Here is a 24,013-nt window from a genome sequence, read left to right as displayed (position 1 = left end):
AGATTGATAATTTCCTCTGTAAAATATGGAATGGTAGAAGGGACATTGTCTTTAGCAACCCATGCTTATCGTAAAAAGAGATTAACGGGATTGGGTGGTCAGGCTCGCTGACTTGGTTGATGCATGTCATCGTATCCCAATTGGGTAGATCGATGTTCATGATGTCAATCACATTATTGTTTGGTCCAGACAGGATTATCTACAGCCCGCCGTCATATAGCTGAAATATTGTTAATTGTCGTGTTAAACAACAAACACACCCACCCAAAACCAAGCAAAAATCGTCATAATTAAAAAATCACAGCGCAGTATTGAGACAACGCTACATTTTTAGTCATTGTCGTGATGTTGCGCTTTGGAAAATTTGTAAAATTGTTTCTAGTTTTGTAACAACACGACAATGCTACAATTCTATGCTTCTATAGCAAAATGAATATAAGAAATTTGGTGGATAAAAACAGATTTTATTTAATTTATTGTTATTTGTCGATGTATCGATGAACCAAGACGTTCCTAAAATAAATCTGTGGTAAATTGAAAACAGTGTGTCCGGGAGCATAGGGCTTATCTGCTCCTTCAGAAGAACCAGGATGGAATGCATGACTCCCGATAGTTTAACGCTCGCATTCCATATTGAACGTTAACAATGGTTCTATGTCCATAGATGGGTTATCGAAGTAGAAATCGAGTCTTTTATTCAGAAGATCAAATATCCCCGTGCACACTGTGGTTGCGCCATCTGTCGGGCGAACAGTTCGATAAATGGGATGTATCTGATTTTCAACATCGCCTAGAATATTCCTAGCGTCCCTTGCGCAAGTTGGCACCGGAAGTGACATTGCTCTGTCAAGCCTCGCTCTCGACCTTGCAGCTGTTTCGACCTTGATGTCCATGTGACGATACTCATTCATGTGAAAATACGTAGATTCCTCGGGTTCATCCGATTCGTGTAATTCCTTAATGGACACTTTGGATTCGGACACTCTGGGCACGACTTCAACTGACCACTGAGTGGAGGTGTCCACTATGGAACCGACGTTGATGTTACAACCGGTCGATATTCCATCGCCTGTATTGGTGATGATGTCTCTCACTTCGTCAATGCTAGAAGCTCTCAATATCGCTCTTGTCAAAAAATTGGTTGGTGTTGTCACTCCAACCGTTGGTGCCACAACAGTATTGATCGAAAATGCCATCCCATGGTTGTTACAGCCAATCGATACACCCGGAAGTGCCCCGGGGTAGCAAAGACTTGTGAACTTCTCTTCAACACCGTCGTCTCCGGTTATTGTGGCGTCGACGACGTAGCCGAGATGCTTCACCAGCACTTCACAGTCTTCGTTATGAGCTATGACCTTTACATCCGGGCGGTTGATATAAACGGTGCTGCATCCAAGGTCCTCGCGTGTAAGTCGTGGTATGTTTTTCGAGTAGCCGAAGTAGATCTCCATCAGCATGTTGTTGACGAACAACGTCTCAAACGACAGTCCCGCCCCCTCTGCAGTTCCTCGGACTTCGTCGACGTACTTGGGGAAGTTCTTCTCCGTCAGGGTCATAATGGTCTCCACCAAATCGCGTCCTTCGCGAGTGTCGTAAAAGGGCAGCAACGTGTCATTGAAGAGAGCGGATGATTCTATGTATGTCTGTATGCGGGACTTGAAGGTGCTGCCCACGCTGTAACCGACGTCGTAGTAGCTCCCCCTGGTGTGCAACACAGGGAACGAGGTCGCCATATTGGATACTCCTGGAATACAGAACGTGATTGAGACTCCGATTTTTGTGTCCAGAAAACAATTGTAAACATCAACTTCCGAATGGAAGATAATAAAGGTCAATATATGTGATATATATACACCCTTTTTGCCTCTTATGCGCCACAATCCTATGGTCGTGGGTTCGAATCCTAGGATTACCCTAATTATTATTCTTGGTTTGCCATCACCATAGCCGAGCTTGTAGGATTCACCAAGGTGGTAAATGTGTATGCCACTGTGAGATTTCCCCAATCATCAAGCTGGCACGCCGTTAAATAATTGTAAGGCTTTGAAAGCAGAGTTAAACCTAACTATAGTCTGGAAGGTAATTTAAGGTACCGACGTTTACTACAATATCTGAAAAACTATCGGACCTACTCCAGTCAAAGTTGGTATGAGATTATTAAACAGTCATACATAACTGGATATTACATTTAAAGACAATCGCACGGGAATTACGCACGCACGAATACGGTGTTTGCGCTTGGCGTCTCAACGTGCGTGATTCCCGTGCACCCTTTCGAGTTGAATTGATTGGTTCAACTGTGTCGTATGGCCCTGTGACGCAGGGGTAGCATTATGCAGATGGCTGTTTCAATGAATGCTCGTTCCACCCGTGACGAACAGGTCTGGTTGTTGATGAAATATAATGATAGCTAAATAGACAGATTTATTATTCATGCACCGATTGTCTTTAAATGTAATATCAAGTTATGTATGACTGTTTAATAATATCATACCAACTTTGACTGGAGTACGTCCGATAGTTTTTCAGATATTGTAGTAAACGTCGGTACCTTAAATTACCTTCCAGACTTTAACTCACACATTAAGTTGACGCGCCGGGAAATATCTGATATTTGGTACCCCGACTCACTCACTCACACGGCCTGCATGTGCGCGATCAATATAACACGTATGGGCTCCTATTTATGAAGTTTATTATCTTGAACCATATCTATTATAATTCAACATTCATTTGTCTATTCATCGGACGATGTACTGAGTATGAATAACCTTATACCAGCTGTTGCAGGATATAATACAACAATCGTACACGGTCATATTTGTACAACAAAGCTTATCTATCACGCCAGGGCCCGTTGCACAAAGCGAGATTAGCTGTATACTTCAACATGGATGCAAAATAGTATTTTGCTTTTATTACTTTGGGTCTCGTTCGTCTGTTGTTTAACGCCGTACTCAGAAGTATTCCAGCTATAGCACGGCGGTCTGTAATAATCGAATCTGGACCAGCCATCCATTGATTGACATCATGAGCATAGATCTACACAATTGACATGCATCAACCAAGTCGGCGGGCCTGACCACCCCTTGTCGATAGTCGCCTCTTAAGACAAACATGGGTTGCTGAGGACCTATTCTAAGCTGGTTCTTCACGAAAATGCTTTGTACTTGCAAATAAGTAGGGATCTGGTGGTGAGGTTATATTCATAATATTATATTATATTACAGATAACCACCACTACTCACCTCGTTACAAAACGACTGTGACAGTTTTTGTGCGTCTGTGGGGGCTATATATAATTGTGTTCCATAGTTCAATAAACTCGGTGACCCGTGAAGATTCCGGGGTAGAATAGGTCTTCAGCAACCCATGCTTGCCGTAAAAGGTGACTATGCTTGTCGTAAAAGGCGACTAACGGGATCGGGTGGTGAGGCTCGCTGACCTGGTTGATGCATGTCATCGATCCCGATCATCGATTCTCATGATATTAATCACTGGAATGTCTGGTCCAGACTCGATTATTTACAGACTGCCGGCATGTAGCTGGAATATTGCTGAGTGCGGCGTAAAACAACAAACCAACCAACCAACCATAAACTCGGTGGTCACGAGTTCGAATCCTAGCTTCTACCTGATTACGTTCATTGATGTATCAAGCACCGTACTGCAATTCGTGGGTTTCACGAGAGTGGAAAACGTCCGCATCACCTCAGGCTTCCACTCCGTGATATAACTGATAAACTTCAAAGCGGCGCTAAACTAAACTCACTCACTCTATACGCCAACGTGGAAGTATGTTCGTCGTTGCGCTAAGATCGTTTTGTGAAGATGGTCCCGCACCCCGATTCCCCTATACGACCACCCTCGCCTATACCCCATTTACGATTTACCAATCGACATAGCTTAGTACGATTGCAGGATATCAGTGTACTTTCTACCCTGCGTCCAGTATATCTGGGTCATCTATGTTTACAAAGGCTTTACGCCATGAGTGATAAATACTTCAATATCTTAGCTGACCAGGATTGGATGCCGTCACTGTGATTTTAGTTAAATTGCATAAAATAACTGAGTACAGTAGCATTTATTTTTATTTCTCGTTTTTTGACATTTAAAATATCGGTTACTCACATGTTAAATCCTTTCATAGGAACATTGCGAACGTACACACTATTAGCAGTTGTCTTGTTGAAGATACGAAAGGTTCAATAACATATCCCCACAAAGTAGACGATAGTGTACCATCACTGTAAAAATGTAACACGGTTTTAATTTAAAACTCTTTTTTCAATAGTCAGGAACACGGATAAGGGTTTCATAAGAATATTTTATCTTAAACCTTTCTCTTTTCATCAAATTTAAAATGTTACATACTACAATAATATGTACTGTCTAGTTGGTCATTGTGCACTCCAGCAGAGACCATATAATAGAATTATATGCTTTCTGACTCCAGGGAAAACACCAACGAACCTGTGAAATGGTGTTCTTTTTATTCGAAAACAAGTTTAAACTCGAAAATGTCTCTGCAGCCATTTCAGCACTGGTTAACAGTATTAAAATTAGTAAAGCATTTTTTACCCGAAAAGATCATTTAGTTCAAGATTAAACATTTAAATATCCACTATATTGAAATTGAATTACATAGACAAGACAAATCCAATAAAGCTGAAGCAGTTTTGCAATGTTAAAACAGTCAACCATTATGTACGTGTTGGTATATTTATTCATGCATCGTATGAATAAGATATACTTTAAAGAATGAAATCTATGTTATGTTAAATGCTACATACCTGTGAAGTTAGATGTACTTTGGTGATAGGCGTAAATGTCGCCGATGTATATAGGTCCCAAACTGAATGAACGCCCACTTGTCTGCGGGCAACCAGTGAATTTGAAGAAGGGAGGTAATTCACTCTGACATAACTTATGAAGTCCATTTACAGTGAATGAAGTAGTCAATGCGTGTTCGAATCTACAACAAACTCGTTCATGGTGGATTTTTTTCAGTTTATCATGTTCAAATATTTAAACGCTAAAATGAGATCTCGGTTGATTTACAGTAATCGTGAAATTAATGCTCGCATCAGTTTACCTAAAGCGAGAAAAGCAGACACCACGATGAGTATCAAAAACAACAACACGTCCATGCAGAGGTATTTGTACCAGGGTAGGTCAAGGCCAACGGAACGCATATGTGTGTCACCATATTTGATCACGTGATCGATCCAATACGCAATTTGCTGTCGAGAATTCATTGGTCTATCTCTCAAGATTTTCGAAGCTCTTAAAACATTCTTTTTAAATACCGGATTTTCAACGATGTGGGTAATGGCATCAGCAAAGTCTGCCGCCGAGTTTCGGTTGAGATCTAACGCTAAGCCATAGCCCTTGTTTTGTAATCTTTGAGTGTTATAATATTGATCTGCAAATATCGGAACTCCTAACATTGGCACACCATGATACAAGCTTTCGAAATAACCATTATTTCCTCCGTGGGTGATAAATAGTTTAGTCTTGGGATTGCCGAGAAGGTCATTCTGTGGTATCCATTCCGTCAGAAAGCATTTAGTCGGGTTCCAAGATGGTTTATCAGATTTCCATACAAAATTATACTTGGTCATCGAAAATGCATGTCGTAGCTTTTCAGTCAGCTCCGTCGTGAGGGAACTGACACTGCCCCCAAATGACACGACGACCACGGAATCGGATGTATCATAAAAGTCTTTGAATCTTCCTAAAAGCACACCTGCATCCCTTGCCGATAGACCCCCCACTAGAATGGTATTTGGCATTAGCGGTCTTGGATAGTCCGCAACTAGGTCCTGTTCAATCATCCAAAGCTTGGCATTGGCCATGAGCTGGGTAAAGGTCATCTGTGTATTGTCTGGGGCATAAGTGGTCACGTCGCTTTCAAGGATGAATGGTGGCAAGCCCAGCATTAGCAGGTAAACCAACGTGTTCTTCACTCTCTGGAAGAACGTCATGTGATCTGTGCCAATGTCACCATGAGCAAGATAAGGAATAAATGAAGGAAGACTTGGATTTCCACTTCGCCAAGGGTCGTATGAATTTGCCAGGATACAAAACGGTAGATCCAGTATGTATGGAATAATAATGTATGGAAGCCCAATGTCGCCGTTTGCAATGACCAGATCAAACTTCTTCCACTTGATGTCTTCAAGCATCTCAGAGTCTGTAAGAATCTTATGGTTAATTTCTCGTATTTTCGTAAGAGCGGAAATAGGAGGGGTCCTTTTATCAACCATCCTTATCAGAGTGTGTTTCCAGTTTCTCAACTCATCGAGAAATTTTGAAAAAGTCCATCTTTGGTCAAGAATGTTGACAAAGGCAGAATACAGTTCTTCGTTTACATCCATTGATCCTAGCCCTTTCATTCTGATCAAGTTCAGGCTTGAGTTCCTGACTGTGGGTGATAGATAGTCAGGGTGTGCAGTCCATAGTTCGTGTCCGTATTGCCGGAGGTCGTCGATGACGAAGTTCATTGACTGCAGGTGACTATACTGTGGGAAGGTGAGGTACAGGATCTTCTCTGCCTCCGCACCCCACGCTGTAACCAGCAAATATAGGAGAAGAGGTGATGCCGCCATTGTAGCACCTTCATCTGCAATTGTGATTACTAAAGGATAAAAGGATAATTTTACATATAGATTAACGCTTCACTCAGTAAAAAACATCGTCTTTATCATCCTCCATTATGCTTATATTAGCATATTATGCTTATCTTTTCGCGAACACCTGGTGTCATATATTTTCAGGGTTGGTTGGTTGGTTTGTTGTTTAACGCCGCACTCAGCAATATTGCAGCTATATGACGGCGGTCTGTAAATAATCGAGTCTGGACTAGACAATCCAGTGATTAATATCATGAGCATCGATCCACGCAATTGGGATCGATGACATGCATCAACCAAGTCAGCGAGCCTGACCAGCCGATCCCGTTAGTCGCCTTTTACGACAAGCATTGTCGCCTTTTACGGCAAGCATGGGTTGCTGAAGATCTATTCTACCCCGGATCTTCACGGGACTATTTTCAGGGATTCATTCATATAATTTTCAGCGCTGTTTTGCCCTTTCGCCTGATGGAATCTGTTTCGTTGGAAAATCGAGACTGGTTATTCTCAAGCATTGACGCTTCTTTTATTATTAATCTCACAAATAAGTGAATATTTACTGGCGGCTTTTATATGCTTCGTGTCATTCGAGTCGATCTCGTAATTCTGGGGTAACATATGGGCACAGGATATATATCGCAATAGAATGGAGATATTATATATTAGATTTTATAGCCTGCATGAAGCTGTTGACTGCGGTGTAAACACAATAACACCAACATACACCCCCCCCAAAAAAAAAAAAAAAAAGCAAACAAAACAAACAATAACACAAATTACGAATGAATGATAAACCTATTGTTATTTCAGTGTATACATTTGTATTGTAGCGCAAGCGTACTACTAAGTTTAAAATTAAATAAAATTAGATATTTAAAATTGGTAGTATATTCGAAATCACATGGGGACACGGGTGGCCCAGTCGTCTAAGGCGCCGCGATTCGCTGTGCAGAGTTGCGTCTCTTGGGCACGCCAGATACCTATGATTGTGGGTTCGAATCCCGGTTCGCCCCGATTATGTTTTTAGTTTCAGCACCATACCCGTGCTCGTGGGTTTCACCGAAGTGGTAAACGTCTGAGACCTGCACCAACCACTTCGGGCTTTCCTCCTACATTAAGCTGACACGCCGTGATATAACTGGAATACTGTTAAAAGCGGCGTAAAACCCAACTCACTCACTCTAAATCACATGCTTGTCGAGCTTTAGAAAGAATTCCTTTCGCAAGAGCGTATTCTTTTCTGTTGATGCTGTCAGTTTGATCATAATCAAACATACTGAGTCAATTTCAAAACGAAATCATCTCATCTAAAGGGAGGGAATATAGTTTAACGCCGCTGTGAGTAATATTTTAGCAATATTCCAACAATAACAGTACATGGCATGAACGATAACATGCCCGTCTATACTCACACGTCTCGAAACAAGAGATAGTGTCCTTATACCGCACTAGCCTGAAGTACACGTGTCGTCATAAGAAACTTGCTTCGTCAGTGCAATATTAATACCAGCTCAATGTTACCTACCATTTATACAACAGAAGCTTTTTCCGGGATATATTAATTGAAATGAGTGTTCGCGAGCAGAGTGGGTGATGTTTTATACTGATAAGGGTGGAGGATCGCAATTTGACAACTTTTTGATATTCAACTCAATTCACCGCAGTTCTAATAATGGCCATATGTTATGGCGATGGAGGCGATTGCATTCTGGTTCTTGAACGTGGTATATTTCTTGGTGTCATGCACTATAGGTTCATTGTAACCGTGGTCTGCTATCTCTGCTGTCAATCATGCAGCCCAACATGAGCTGGTATCCACACAATATGAAAGGTCGTGTATTTTAATTAATACAACATGTGACTGGTAGAAAGAGTTTATACATTTTTTAATTTTTTTATAGCTTACATAGCTATAATGATTAATATATACCACGTGACCTGTTTTTATCACACATCCTGCGGCTCGAAGTATGACGAGTCAAAGTCCAAAGTGTGCACGACTAGGTCCCCTGCGACTCTGATTAACGAGCAATGGCATGTCGAGAGCAAAAAGTGCAAATCGGGTGCAAAAACGAAATTTAAATTGAAAAGGTCGTTTCTTGATATTGCCTTATATTAAAGATGTCGCGTTCAATGTTACTGCACTGCGATGTTACTGTGTTTGTGTGTTTGTGTGTGTTTGTGTGTGTGTGTGTGTGTGTGTGTGTGTGTGTGTGTGTGTGTGTGTGTGTGTGTGTGTGTGTGTGTGACCCTCAGCCGACCAGTCTTTGTTTCATCCCCTTAAAACCGAGCGCCAGACAGGGTAATAACAAGTACCATCTTTGACGTGTTGGGGTATATATTAATATTAGGGGGACAATTTCAGGACAAAGCATTTGAACAAGCTGCTACAATATTTCCTTCAGGGAAATATGAATGTGATGTGCATTATTATAAGCTGTACTCACTACATGTATCAGAGGGATATTCGCGAGGCATGAGAAGGATATGATTTGTGCACACATACAATGTCAACGCTTTGATATAACTGTAATAATGTTAAAAGCTGCGTTAAACCCAACTCACTCACTCACTCACTCGCTCACTCACTCACTCAAGAAACTGTCTATTGTGTTACTTCCAGCGAACTGGTCCCAGGCTAGTAGTCCCATGCTTATGCACTATTCCGTGGGTATTCAAGAGTCGATGAGGATTGGGTGCTTATAACGGTCGACCTGACTGGTAGTGCATTTTCGTATCCCGACTGCGGGGATCGGTGCCCATGCTATCAACCTCACATATGTTAACCCAGCATATATAATTTGCAGATTGCTGTGACATAGCGTAATATTGCTGACTGCCGCGGAAACGTACACTCTTTCACGTCTCTCAGAAAGTTCTGGCAACACTCCACTCTGACCACGTGACTTTCAGCACTCCTACGGTTATGGAGGCCGTACACTGTACGGTTGCAGTTCATCTGAACTCGTTATACAAGATCAACACGCGAGAACGAGCGATATACAAAGGTCATTATGTTCATAGTCGTACGTGTCCATATTTGCTGCTCCAGTCTCCAGAGGATTTCAAGATGGCCGCGCCTGGGTTACAAGGACCTGTTCGAGGAAACTGTTTGTCAGACCCCGGTTAGCTCCTGCCGAAGACGTCGTGACCGTGGTAAGAGACTCGAGGTGAGGGTAGGGTTTAACGCCGCGTTCAGGATTATTGCATATATACAGCGATGTGCATGGATGTGTGTGTGTGTGTGTGTGTGTGTGTGTGTGTGTGTGTGTGTGTGTGTGTGTGTGTGTGTGTGTGTGTAAGGCTGAGGCTGATGCTGTTGCTGTGCGTGTGCGTGTGCGTGTGCGTGTGCGTGCTTGTCTGCTTGGACTTGCACGGTTTTTAGTGCTAACCTACTGAGATACCATGCCGAGGAATAACATAGATGATGATTCACCATGTCATATTATACTGACTCACAGACGACCATTCCTTTTTAACCCTAAATGCCGAGCGCCAGGCATGGAAACAACAAGTACCATTACTCCATTTGGTATGATGCGGCCTGGGAACGAACCATCGATCTTCGGCTCTCCGGGCAGACGGTCTATCCACTACACCACTAGGCTACCCGACCACCCCTTATCATGACCATGGTGACTTAATACTGTGTACGAAGTATAAGAACCATGCACCTCTATAGCGGTTTGAGTGTTATGAAGCACTCTTTTGTTCAGAGAAGCTGGATAACCAGAAAATCACTCGATTATGAATTATATACAGATCGCCTCAATGTAATTGGAAATACTGCTAAACAACAGACAATCAATCAATCTTGTTCCCTTAGCTGGACCATGTGGGTACTCTTTCTTCTGCCTCTGGTGTGGGCTATCCCGAAACCCACGATCACACCACTCACCCCCTCGGGACTAAGATGGGAAATACCAGGTGAGTCTTTCCTCCCCCCCCCCCCCCCATACCGTTATTCTGATATTGATAAGCCAATCGTTCATGATCGACAACCACCAGAGTTGCGTCCCTTAGCCGTACTTGAATCCAGTTATCGTCGGTTCGAATCCCACAATCAACGTGATGGTTATTGTTGTTTTCTCAGCACTATACCATACTCGTTTCACCGGAGCTGTAAATGTGAGTGAGTGAGTATGGTTTTACGCCGCTTGTAGCGGTATTCCAGCAATATCGCGGCGGGGGACACAAGAAATGGGCTTCACACAGTGTACCCATGTCGGGAATCGAACCCGGGTCTTCAGCGTGACGAGCGAACGCTTTAACCACTAAGCTACCCGACCGCCCCGTAACACTGCTTACACTGCCGGACAAAAAAAAGTATGCTCCTAAGTTTGATGGTTGCTGAAAATTGAAACAAAGACGAAAAGGTTATTTGATGGTGATGTATTTGAAACGGGTATCATAGTTGTGCCTTAGAAAAGTGTTCAGTCTTTCGGCGACTGTTTTCAGCCGTGTAACGTTTTGATAACGTACGTCATACTTTGGTCACATGCAATTTTCAGGTGTATGCTTTCTTTTGCCCGACAGTGTAGGTCAAACCTCTTATTGATAACCGTCTTTGGGGCTGGTCATTTTGTTGTATTGTATGTCGGTATGGGTGTGGGTTGGATGGTGTATTGGGCATAGGTATAGTGGGTGTCTAATGAGATTTTATTGCCTGGAAAAAATGAAATATTTTTTCATCGAAATTAGGACAAAACAAGTGAGCAAAGATTCGCTAGAGCAAAAGGTTCGCAATAACAGAGTAACAGTTGATGAAAAGACCTACTGTTAAGAGTACGTATCTGACAGATGATATAATTGTTGGATTTGGGACCTCCCAACAATAGTGAGTGAGTTGGGTTTAACGCCGCTTTCAACATTATTCCAGTTATATCCCGGCGTGCCAGCTTAATGTGGGAGGAAAGCTTGAAAGCCCCCCCCCCCCCCCCCCCCCCCTTTCAACAATAACGCCATTTACCTTCACCGACATCATTTGAAGTTAAAACATTCGCCATTTATTAACTAAGTAATTTCATTATTAACATTTACATTGTTATTATAATTCTTCTTCTTCTTCTCATTATTATTATTATTGTTGTTATTGTTGTTGACATCTGACAGACTTTCTACTTGCCATGGAATTATAAGTGGGTGCCCTGATATCGTGTTATCTGTGTCGTTAATACATATGATAAGATGCCATGTTGAAACGATTCCACGTGTCTGTGACAACGCAATACTGAACATGTTTCTATGGCGACAGACGCCGACTATGAGTTGGTGGCCATTCACTTCAGCATCAACCAGGATCTCACAGGCGTCCAAGCCGGCCGCTACAACGTTGACGTCAGGACCAAGCAAGGTTAGTGTGTACGTGCACGCCCACATATTTGTTTGTTTGTTTGTTAAACGCCGCATTCGGCAATGGTCCAACTGTGTCAGGGCGGCCGGTAAAAACTCGAGTCTTGACCAGACAATGCATGCAGTGATTGATATTGTGAGCAACAGGGTACGATGACTCGCCATCTGACCAATCGATCCATTTAATTGCCGCTTTCGTCCAGCATATTCCAACACTAAATCCCCCCTGGGCTCACAACCACGTCTTTACTCACTCCTATAACAACGTCGTTACGCCGAAGATGCCCACGTGGATACAATGTATGAAGCGACCCGTGAAGATCCGGCGTAAATAAGGTCTTCAGCAACCCATGCTTGCCGTAAAAGGCGACTATGCTTGTCGTAAGAGGCGACTAACAGGATCGGGTGGTCAGACTCGCTGACTTGGTTGATGCATGTCATCGTATCCCAATTACGTGGATGCTCATGATGTCAGTCACTTGATTGTCTGGTCTAGACTGGATTATTTACAGACCGCCGTCATATAGCTGGAATATTGCTGAGTGCGGCTTAAAACAACAAACAAACAAACAAACAAACAAACAAACAATGTGAAGCCCATTTCTGGTGTCCTCCGCCGTGATATTGCTGGAATATTGCTAACAGAGGCGTTGAGCAATACTCACTCACGCCTATAACATCTGAATGCAGATTGCGTGAAAGCAACTCGTCGTTAAGGAACATCAACAAAAAATATTTCCATACTCATAGGAAATCTCCATTGTACGATTGCGACTATATCATTAGCATGTGTTTATGAATCACCATCAAATAGGGGTAATACCGGTGACCTTATCCTGCCCCACCGGTGGCATTCTTCATTAACACATACAAAGGCAAGTCAATTGTTCACCTAAACAAATATATGGTCGATTTTATGGGGTTGGATGGGTGTAACTTTAGATAACTTTAGTATTTCCCGGATATTCTCACAAATTTCACGTCGATTATCTGAACCTTTTCTCTCAATACTGAGTGTCCTTTCTTCCCTACTATGGTATGCGATCGTTCGGCCATTGCGTTTATATGCGTTGACCAGCTAATCTATGGGGGAGAACTCACAAGTCACTTCTCTAAAAAAAATAACATTGTCCAATTTGCGACGTCATCATGTTTCAAGCGTATGTTCGAATCACCAGAAATGACGTCATGATAGACCAATGGTTTATGGTGAAATAAACCACCCTTCTTTATTGTTGTTTGTTAGGAAGCTGTCGTACATGTGTATATATTCCCTGTAACATATACACGCATCAGGGATCTGAACGAATCTGTTTCCCTCAGGGTCGTCGTGGGTGTACGTGCAGGACGGAGTCACCTTACATCCTGGGGACACCGTACACTACTGGTTGTACGCACTGTCACGTGGACGGCCGTCCCAGGACCTAAACCAGGTGTGGACCTACAGTAAGTACCGAATGGGTTGCCAAGACTATTGTTTACTTGTTTGTGGACCTAAGAACATGTTTTATCACTTGTTTTACCGTAGGTGGCGTAATGGTTTAAGAGACATAAGGTTCATATGTTCGAGGGCCTAAACATGGTTTTGGCTAACAGTGTGTGAGAGAATGGTTCAAGGACACAATTGCTTACATGCACGTGGACCTAAACGAGGTGCGGACCTACAGTGAGTGAGAGAATAGTTCAAGAGGACTATTGCTGATATACGACGACCTAAACATGGTTTTGGCTAACAGTGTGTGAGAGAATGGTTCAAGGACACAATTGCTTACATGCACGTGGACCTAAACGAGGTGCGGACCTACAGTGAGTGAGAGAATGGTTCAAGAGGACTATTGCTGATATACGACGACCTAAACATGGTTTTGGCTAAAGATGGGAGAGAAACTTGTCTGAGAGTAGATTTGCCTACGAAACTTTCAACGAGGTGAAAGAATCGTTTAAGAGAACTATGGCCTACCTCAATTAGACACATGGGCCACTCCTGCCTCTCACTGTGAGTCAGTATGAAGACATCATTGCTGTTAAGCGTTTAAACATTCAGAAATAGATATGATGGGTCGGTTACGTTACCCTCTGTGTAACTTGGACCAGTTAGATGTGATTAACAAGACCACATTCACTCACTCATTGACATTGTTACAAAGGTGGTCCCAATACACAGCCCCCGGTAACTCACGCACCAGTGACTCACGCACCTGTGACTCACGCACCTGTGACGAACAAACCTGCCCATAATCCAAAGACGGAAGCTGTCACTCACAAAACGCCATCTAGCGGCCACAACATAGACAGCGTTAGTTTCAACGCTGTCCAGAAAGACTGCGACGGTGAGGATGTTTTATTGTCTACGCTTTACAATAACTTAATGTCACATACGAGTACATCAGATTGGATTCCACATGTATCGTCTATATTGGCGATGCGGAACAACCAGCGTCTTACCTGTCTCATAGGGACGGTGGGGTAGCCTAGTGGTAAAAGCGGTCGCTCATCACGCCGAAGACCCGGGTTCGATTCCCACATGGGTACAATATGTGAAGCCCATTTCTGGTGTCCCCCGTCGTGATATTGCTGGAATGCTACAAGCGGCGTAAAACTATACTCACTCACTCACTCCTGTATCATATGATTTGGATTTCTTTGTGAAAAAGTGATTATTGGACGGGTATTGTTACACACTGTTGGATTTCTTTGTTAAGACTGTTGCTATGAAATACACTGCCGGGCAAAAGAAAGTATACTCCCTTGTTTGATGGTTACTGAAAATTGAAACAAACAAGAAATGGTTATTCGATGGTGATGTATTTGATCGGCATCATAGCCGGTAGAAGACCTTCAGTTCACAGTGTTTCGGCGACTGTTTTCATCCTGGTGTGGTTTGGAAAACGTTGTATGATAGCTGATGCCATGCCACACATCAGATTCCCGCTCACTAAGTCACTATTCTGTTGTAGACTCGCCTGTGTGCACCAGCTACCCGTGCCTCATCTTTGACGATGAATTTAATACCTTTGATCTGAAGACGTGGGAGCACGAGATCACGGCGGGAGGAGGTGGGGTGGGTATAGTCACTCAGTCATCGCGGCTAGACCTGTGAGCCCTCCATTCTGTAGCTGGTTTCTCGATCTCATATTGACAAAGTCCTTAACGCAATATACCGAGTAGGCCTTAATGAGTGGCTATTCCTTTACCTATAGTCGTATCTTTGGATGGTTGTCAACATTGATATCAAAAGTGATTTTTGGACATCAGTCTTGTAACCTATTCTGTACAGATGATGGATGCAAATTTGCCTTACATAATCACGAAGGACGATAAACGGAAATGAATTCCTTTAAGGTGAAGAAAACAAAATATAAGATACTATTTTGAACGACGTCGTTGAGACTTTCAGTCTAAATAATTTATATGTTTGTTTGCTGTTTAACGCCTCTGTCAGTGATATTCCAGCTATATGTTGGCGGTCTGTATATAATCACCAGAGCCAATCCAGTGATTGGCATCATGAACATCGATCCACGTAATTGGGATACGATGACATGCATGAAACAAGTCAGCGAGCCTGACCACCCGATAATTTAGTCGCTTCTTACAACAAGCATTGATTGCTGAAGATCAATTTAAACCCGGATATTCACTGAGGATACTTAGGCATATGTATGAACAGAAGAAATATCGACCTTCTAGTGCCAAGTTGTCCATGCAACTATAAAACTGTTACTTTAAACAGTACAGGTAATGTACTCGCCTTTCTGTTTCGTAGTTTTCAATTTGGTTTTAAGAAAGCCGCGCTCGAGATATCCTCGAAATCGGATGCGATTGAAGCGTTTGTAAAATCTGACATAGATTACGTTTTGTTACAGAACTGGGAATTCCAGTACTACACCAACAACCGAACCAACAGCTATGTGAAGAACGGTGTTCTCTACTTGAAACCCGTACGTAAAACACGAAAGTACATTCAATTGCTGCGTTTTATTGGCCGCATCGTTCCTAAACAATGGTTTCGACCACGGACAGTGGGATGTGGGATGAGCCAGGGAGGTAGCGATGGGGTAGCCTAGTGGGTAAAGTGTTAGGTCGTTGCACCGGAGATATGGGTTCGATTCCCAACATGAATTTAGTTTCTTTCTTAAACTTTTTTCCCATTTATGTATGTTAAAACCAAATGTATAACCATCACCAAAAAACGGAGTTTTTGTTAAATGATATATAAACAGGTCATTGCCCGATCCCTATCCCCCGACTTGTAAGAATCTCGCATTGTTCTTGTAAATGATTTCCTTTGCTATTAACCGCCTCCGTAGATAGAGCGTCTGTCCGGAGCGAGGAAGGTCGGTGGTTCGATCCCCCGGCCGCGTCATCTCAAAAGACGTCAAGAGATGACACTTGTTGTCACCCTGCCTGGCGCTCGGCATTTAGGGTATAACATAAGGACGGGTCGGCTTAGAGTCAGTATACAGTGTCTGAGTGGCGTGTCCATGTTAGTCCGGACTAATAAAAGCAGACATACATGCACCCACACATATACACACGCACGCACGCACGCACGCACACGCGCATGCTCTTTATATATATATATATATATATATATATATATATATATATAAGTGCAATAATTTTGAACGCGAAGTTAAACCCAATTTCACCTAACCTGATAACTGATTTTAGTTTAATCTTCTAAACGTCTTCACAAGTTTCATCAAGTGCATGTGCTCAGCCAGTTTGACTCTTTTCACCAAATAAACATTTTAAACCCTTTAAGACTGTATTTACTTATACTTTGTATTTTTAATATCTAGTAAATGTTAAATAAGTTTGCGTCATGTTTGCAGACATTGACATCAGACCAGTACGGCCTTAACTTCTTGGAGCACGGCAAACTGGAACTGTGGGGTGAGTTACCTCCCTTGCTCAAGTAGATACTCATAACATATCGACAGAGTATAACATAAGTTGTCCACAGGTCTTGACTGGACATGAGTTGATCGACCTATGTCGCCCGAGGGAACGGTGGACTAATTATATTGTAGGTATGCCTTGTGCATACATGCTTTGTCCCGAATCGTCAATAACACCACAGTAATGTTAGGTATTTATCCACTTCACTGACCGTGAAGCTCCGGGGTAGAATAGGTCTCCAGCAACCCATGCTTGCCCTAAAAGGCGACTATGCTTGTCATAATATAAGAAGCGACTAAAGGATCGGGTGGTCAGGCTCGCTGACTTGGTTGATGCATGTCATCGTATCCCAATTGCGTGGATCGAAGCTCATGATGTCAATCACTGGTTTGTCTGGACCGCCGTCATATAGTTTGAATACTGAGTGCGGCGTTAAACAACAAACCAACAACTTCGTCCACTGTTCTCATTAATTCAAGCAGATGAAGCAAAAAAACAAACTTCTTCCTCCAATATCTATTTTATTAGAACAATATCGTAAATGTCCGGAGAATGACATGATTAATTCATGGCACAAAATCGCGGTTGGTAAGTTGCAAAAGCAAACCAACAGTTCGGTAATCCGTGCGGGGGCAGAAGAAATGTACCTTACATGTTAGTGGGAGTGGGTAGAAAATAATATATGTTAACGGTCTCAGCCATGCAGAATCCGACTTTCGTGTGTAATGAAAGATTAATCTTTATGCATAGACTGTTTTTGTCTTTCGAAGGCGCTGGTCCCTACGACACATGCACCGGAAACCAGTTCTACGGCTGCGAGAGACAGGGCGCCCCTGGGCGTTTGGTGAACCCTATCCAATCAGCGAAGATCCGGAGCTCACGTGGTTTTAACTTCAAATATGGGAAGGTTGAGATCGAGGCTAAGCTTCCAACAGGAGACTGGCTGTGGCCGGGTAGGTAGACAAGGACAGAGCATTTGATATTCTGGATGGGGATGAAAATAATTTGTTTGAGAAAATACTGCAAAAGGTAAAAAAAAATAATTTATTTCTGAGCCGGATATGCTGGCTGTCTAGAAAAGAAGGGTTTTGAAAATAATAATTGCTAGCGAAAAAATGTTGTCACCGGTGTTGCTAATATGTTGACGCATTTCAATGTCTTATTCAGTTGTGAGTGAGATTAGTTCAACGCCGCTTTGAGCAATATTGCGGTTATACCACGGCGCGTCAGCTTGAAGTGGGAGGAAAGTGCAACTTTGGTGAATCCAACTTGCATCATGGGTATGGTTTTGACAAACCTAGAAAAATCAGGGCGAATTACAAAATAATGGAATTATTCACATAAACCTTTATAGTTTCATGATATTTACATCAATATTGATGTAGAGAATTAAACTCAGTATTATTTTATTATCCGCTAGCAAGTTATGTCAAAATAAGGAAGGGTGAAGTTTGGACGGGAGCACTTGGAGAGCTTCTCAAAATGTACGATAAGATCAGAGCGAATGTTCCTGTTGAGCAAACTTTACAATATGATCAGAGCTTACAGCAAAAAGGAACATCTAGTTGTTGAACAAATAACAAATGGTTTAAAGTTATTACGAAATAAGCTGTTTAACAATCTATAAAAAAAATGGTAGATTTAATGTGCCTTTGCGAAATAAATACTTGGAACACGTACAGTTTCATCTGATAGATAATGTAAGAATCGCGATATACTATAGGTATAGGTGTTGATACAGTTGTATTCTAACGAGTATGTCCTCCGTAGCTATCTGGATGATGCCGACATACGACAGCTATGGCGGATGGCCTGCTTCCGGTGAAATCGACATCATGGAGAGTCGAGGTCAGTATATAGGAGAGAATGAGAGTGAGAGAGAGAGTGGCGCGATTGGGTATTTCTTACATAAATGTGTTACGTTTGTACTGCTGTCTGTTGCTAGGCAATCTGCACTACCACGATTCCAAAGGTCAGTCGCAAGGCGTGAACCGCATGGGCAGTACAATCCACTTCGGTCCAGACTGGACACACGACAATTGGGGACGTGGACATGCAGAAAAGTACGGCTACAGAAAAATCGGTCTACCTTCCATAAAAACGTTTTCTTACACGCCCATAAAAGTATGCTTTTAACTTTGCTACAACCATATATTTAACCTCCCCGACTCCAAGACCTGATAAAAATGAACGAGATATTCACATTTCGACACAAAAATCAGTGAGTATCGTTAAACGTCGCATTTAGCTATTTTCCATCCACATTTCGAGAAAAGAATCAGTGAGTTTAGTTTTACGTCACATTTACCAATATTCTATCAATATCACGGCGGGGACACCAGAATCGAGACAAAAAGTGATCCATGCTATATCATATCCATACCATTTTATCGATAACGTTTCTATCGGGATCCTAAAGGCATTTCTCATAAAGTAATATATCGAGTTGACGGAATTCGATATAACGAGGTTTCACAGGTGTATTGGACCATATCTCGTGTCGAACATGTACGTTCATGTACATGCATACAGTCATCCAAGATGGCTACCCCTGCTACAGGTATGAACAAGACCGTCTCTATATTTCAGGGACAGTAAACATGGAACATTTGGAGATTCCTTCCACAAGTACGGCCTGGAGTGGGACGAAAATAACATGAAGTATGTTTAGCACCAATTTCATAAAAGCAGATCTTAGTGCTCTCTAACTCCTTTCTACCGTGACCGATTTAAAATCGAAGTCTCTTGTTCCGCGTCTTGGGATCGATGCCATGCATCAACGTCATCGAGCCTGATCACCCGATCCCTTTGGTCGCGTTTTACAACTAGCATAGTCGCCTTTTACGGCAAGCATGGGTTGCTGAAGACCTGTTCTACCTCAGATCTTCACGGGTCTTCGCAATTTTCAGAAAGAAATAAGATGTTTGACTCCATCTGCGACATTGTTGATGTAAATGATGCTGTTAAAATGCGGTCCAAGACGATGATTTTATTAGGAACATTCTACTTTTGGCTATAACCTTTTCTTTGAAAGGCGTTCCATACTGTCTCTGGTCAGTTATGATGACTGTTTTATAACACTATGTTTCAATGGAAATAGCGACTGAGTGTACATCCACTACATTGGAGGAAATAAAAAATTTATATGTCTGTTCAAAGTATTCCTCGCTGAGTAAAGCCCGCTAAATACGACTGTTTTTTTTTCTATCTGTTGGTAATTTCAAAATTGTCCCCCACTCCACTGTCTAGCGACCAGTTGTCAAACAACTGACTGTCAGACAAATAGATAGCCAACCAAAGGGGTAAAGTCGTTGTTATGTTTATGAGCGCGCGCATGTGTGGGTGGGGATAGGGGGCAGGTTGAGGGGGGACGGAGCAGTATAGGTGAAATAATGATAATAGGCCTTGTGATGCTGTTTACCATGCAGGAGGTGCAAAACGTACAACTGTAAGAAATATTTAAGACTTATAATTCCAATACCAATATTGCAAAGTTGAATATTACTTTTAAGTTTGCCATTTTAAGCACACCATAACGACCTCTTATCCCACCTCGTCCTTTCCTGGCCATATTACACAAACCCCATTCCGGCAGCGTTCTTCATCTTTCTGTTTTTACCCCTGCAATCAGATTTTTCCTTGACGACGAGTTAATCCTCACTGTGGATCCCGGTAACGACGGATTCTGGAAATATGGCGGCTATGACAAAACACATTTCACCAATCCTTGGGCTGGAGCATCAAAGATGGCCCCCTTTGACCAAGAGGTAAATATATAGCTGACCTACAATGTAAAACATCTGTTGATAGAGGAGGAAGGGGCTTGGATGTTTTGGGATGGAGACTGGATATTTTTCAGCTACACCTACAAAACCAGATATCATGTCATTTGAAAGTATGAGCTTATTATTTTATTCTGGAAAAGATCTTGCAACAATACCATTTTTGTGGCACAGAAATGTTTTTTTTTCAACGATCTGAGGCAATATATTTTTTCTCAAGAATTTTATGGGACAATATTTTGTTTGAGTTAAAATCCAATGCCAGCCCCACCGACTTGGTCGGCCCTTTGAGGATAAAATCGCCAGCCGCCAATTTTGTCATGTTGTGCCATGATGTTGCGTTGGTATCTTAATCCGGCGAGAATGTTTTATTTGGGAGTTTGGCCTTTTTCATATTTAGCTTCTTTCAATGGCCGAGATCGCGAAAACGCGCAAATGTGCCTCACAGATTCCCATACGTACATATAACGATTCAATGTTACATGTACGTATCCCAACCAACGAAACTAAACAATTAAACATATAGTGTCCACGTGCTCAGCAATATTCCGGCTATATGACGGCGGTCTGTAAATAGTGGAGTCTGGACCAGAAAATCGAGCGATTGACATCATGAGCATCAATCAAAGCAATTGGTACAGTGACAAACTATTAAGGTAAAATTAACATATTATGCATATGGGTACGTGAAATGGAGACTCGCTGAAGCTCGTAGGAGTTTCTTTGGAAACAAAAAATGTTGTCGTTCACAGCTTCACGGCACACACTTTTGGTTGCATGACAACGAGGTAGTAAGTTGGGTATAAGTATTCACCGAGCGTTCAAAACTACCCATATTTTATATGGATTTCACATGATTTTCCTCTGTCTGTCTTAAATTTCATTCGCGTGCTATGCCAAGTCAGCAGTATACCCTGTGAAGCTAACATCGTTAAGCAGGACTTGGTCCGAATTACAAAGTTCCAAGAATAATAGGCCGGTATTTCCGACTTAAAGAAATCCGGGCTAGCGAGGGGAGTGAGTGAGTGAGTGAGGTTTTATGTCGCTTTTCGCAATATCACAGCGGGGGACACCAGAAATGGCTGTGGGGATTCGAACCCGGGTCTTCGGCGAACGCTTCAACCACTAGGCTACCCAGCCGCCCCTAATTCACATTGAGATATTTAAGCTATACCGCGGACTTTACGGTGAGACACTATACATTACGTTCATCAATACACCCCGAACAAGCATTTCCGACCAATCCATGGCCTACAGGAGGGAGAATCTGAGACTAAGGTCGGTGGTTCAATCTCCGGCCGTGTCATACAAAAAAACGTCAACAGATGGTACTCTTTGTTACCCTGCCTGGCCTCAGCATTAAGGGAACAAATACGAGGACTGGTCAGCTCCGAGTCAGTATACTGTGTGTGAGCGTTGTATCCATGTTAACCTGCGGCCTGGTATCTCAGTGGGCCAGCATAGTCAGACTAGTACAAGCAGCCATTCGCTATATATGTGGAAATCTATTGAATAGGAAGTTAAAACCCATTTCACCCCACCTTCCCCTTCGGCTATTTCCTATTTAACCTGCCAATCAAAACATCATATTCTTGACGCATGGAAGAAGCGTTCGTTAAGTGCCAATATTTTGTTTGTATGTTGTTTAACGCCACACTCAGCAATATTTAAGCTATATGACGTCGGTCTGTAAATAATCGAAACTGGACCACACAATCCAGTAATTGATATCATGAGGATCGATCCACGCAATTGGAATAGGATGACATGCATCACCCAAGTCAGCGAGCCTGACAGCCCGATCCCGTTAGTCGCCTTTTACAAGCATTGCCTCTTACGCAAGCATGGGCTGCTGATGACCTTTGCTCAACCAGGATCTTCACAGGTCGCATTGACTTAGGTATTAGGGCCTGTTACCATGGTAATATTACTACTGATACATATAGAAAAAATTGTATTTCCCCTTTATTATTGTAATCCTGCTTGTTTCAATATATTTTTTATGTATTTATTTCACAATTAAGTTCTGTTCGATTTCTGGGTTAACCTTCGCGATTCAACTTGAGAATCAAAACGTAACAATACTTACAAGCATGGGTTGCTGAAGATCAATTCTAACCCGGATTTTCACAGCTCCAATCTGATAATATGTGTACCGAAGCCTTGCATTAGCTATAACTTCTAAACGAGGTTGTGGGTCCGGGAATGGTAAGCGCCTAAAACTCGCCTCATATTTCGGTAAGCTGGGATAATGCACTACTCCTATTCATTAACATTGCTTGTTTACCATTGAATAGGGGCCAGTTGACGTCGAATAATGCGTTCCTCATATTTCACGGGTGCACGGGCGGGTGCACGGGCGGTTTTAAACGCAGCAGACTCGCACCGTATCTCAACTCGTTTGGTGGAGACAGACGCTGTGTCGTTCCTCATTCAAGTCATGATCTGGTACATGTAGTCATGGGTTCAAGACCCACAGTTCCCAATTATGTTCCTTTGTTTGTCACCTCCAAATCCAAGGGTGGGTTCCTCGTGGGTAAATGTCATCTACAAGCTTCACTTTTTTCCAACATTAAGCTGTTTTAATCTGATATACCTTAAACACTATTCAAAGGAACGTTAAATCAAACACAATCACTCAGTCACGTTTTCACCGAAGATGACTCTCCGGAACAACACGCTCGATGTTCATGGCGTCGGACATAAAACTTGATAAATCCCTTTGATAAAATTTCGCATCAGTGACAAAATTGGTGTCCGATGCAGTTCCCAATTTTGACCATATGTTCACGTGTTTTTTCAGGTGAACAATTCACTTGCCTTTGCATGTGTTTGTGAGGGTTGCAATTGATGGGACACCACTATTTGATAGTGATTCATAAACACATGCTTTTGATATAATCGGAATCGTACAGTGGTCTCTCCCTTGAGTGGAGATTTCGTATGATAAGGAAATGATTATGATTAAGATTATGATAAATTGCTTTTTGTCGCTTGTATTGCAGTTCTTCATCATCCTCAACGTCGCCGTGGGCGGACAGAACTTCTTCCCCGACAGTTTCACAAACACTGGGTACGCCAAGCCCTGGAAAGATGCCGACAGCACCGCGTTCTGGAACGCCAGGAATCTCTGGTACCCCACCTGGAAACCGAACCAGAACAACGGTGAAGATGCGGCTATGCAAATCAACTACGTCAAAGTCTGGAAACTGAAGCCATAAGCTTTGCGGACGCCATTGTGTGAATGTCGTTACATTTTAGTATTTTGAGCATTTAGCCTGCAAAGAGTGTTATACTGCAAGTGAATGCTGAAATAAAACAAGCCATCTTCTTGTT

The 24,013-nt window shown here is 42.4% G+C and overlaps 3 protein-coding genes across 5 annotated transcripts in view; 1 reads left to right on the top strand and 2 right to left on the bottom strand.

Annotated features, from left to right (window-relative positions):
* The window catches only part of LOC124134922 (acyl-coenzyme A:6-aminopenicillanic-acid-acyltransferase 40 kDa form-like), a 12,978-nt gene extending 8,062 nt beyond the window's left edge, over positions 1-4,916 (bottom strand). The window contains exon 1 of the mRNA XM_046500020.2: positions 4,797-4,916. The gene's annotated coding sequence lies outside the window, so the exon portion shown is untranslated. The remainder of the gene's footprint in view (positions 1-4,796) is intronic.
* Positions 1-24,013, top strand: part of LOC124134921 (beta-1,3-glucan-binding protein-like) — a 26,956-nt gene extending 2,943 nt beyond the window's left edge. Inside the window, exons 1-14 of one of the 3 annotated variants that reach the window (XM_046500018.2) lie at positions 9,663-9,808; positions 10,465-10,565; positions 11,893-11,991; positions 13,314-13,436; positions 14,138-14,320; positions 14,948-15,051; positions 15,857-15,931; positions 16,829-16,889; positions 17,666-17,848; positions 18,666-18,743; positions 18,841-18,958; positions 19,485-19,556; positions 20,527-20,662; positions 23,683-24,013. In XM_046500018.2, coding sequence (XP_046355974.2) covers positions 10,472-10,565; positions 11,893-11,991; positions 13,314-13,436; positions 14,138-14,320; positions 14,948-15,051; positions 15,857-15,931; positions 16,829-16,889; positions 17,666-17,848; positions 18,666-18,743; positions 18,841-18,958; positions 19,485-19,556; positions 20,527-20,662; positions 23,683-23,898 — 1,542 coding nt within the window. In that variant the 5' untranslated portion in view covers positions 9,663-9,808; positions 10,465-10,471 and the 3' untranslated portion in view covers positions 23,899-24,013. Of the gene's footprint in view, positions 1-9,662; positions 9,809-10,464; positions 10,566-11,892; positions 11,992-13,313; positions 13,437-14,137; positions 14,321-14,947; positions 15,052-15,856; positions 15,932-16,828; positions 16,890-17,665; positions 17,849-18,665; positions 18,744-18,840; positions 18,959-19,484; positions 19,557-20,526; positions 20,663-23,682 lie in introns of those variants that run through there. The other 2 variants (XM_046500017.2, XM_046500019.2) reach the window with 2 other exon arrangements.
* On the bottom strand, positions 5,028-8,182 carry LOC124134925 (UDP-glucuronosyltransferase 2C1-like). Its single transcript, XM_046500025.2, has 2 exons — positions 8,051-8,182; positions 5,028-6,628 (listed from the first exon to the last, which is right to left on the bottom strand). Exon 2 carries the CDS (start codon positions 6,612-6,614, stop codon positions 5,061-5,063), a length of 1,554 nt encoding a protein of 517 aa, XP_046355981.2. The 5' UTR covers positions 6,615-6,628; positions 8,051-8,182; the 3' UTR covers positions 5,028-5,060.

This window comes from Haliotis rufescens, unplaced genomic scaffold (assembly GCF_023055435.1).
Source record: "Haliotis rufescens isolate VD_foot unplaced genomic scaffold, xgHalRufe1.0.p SCAF_15, whole genome shotgun sequence".
Taxonomy (NCBI): Eukaryota; Metazoa; Mollusca; class Gastropoda; order Lepetellida; family Haliotidae; genus Haliotis; species Haliotis rufescens.
Note: the sequence above shows the minus strand (reverse complement) of the source record. Positions and strands in the feature narration are given on the sequence as shown.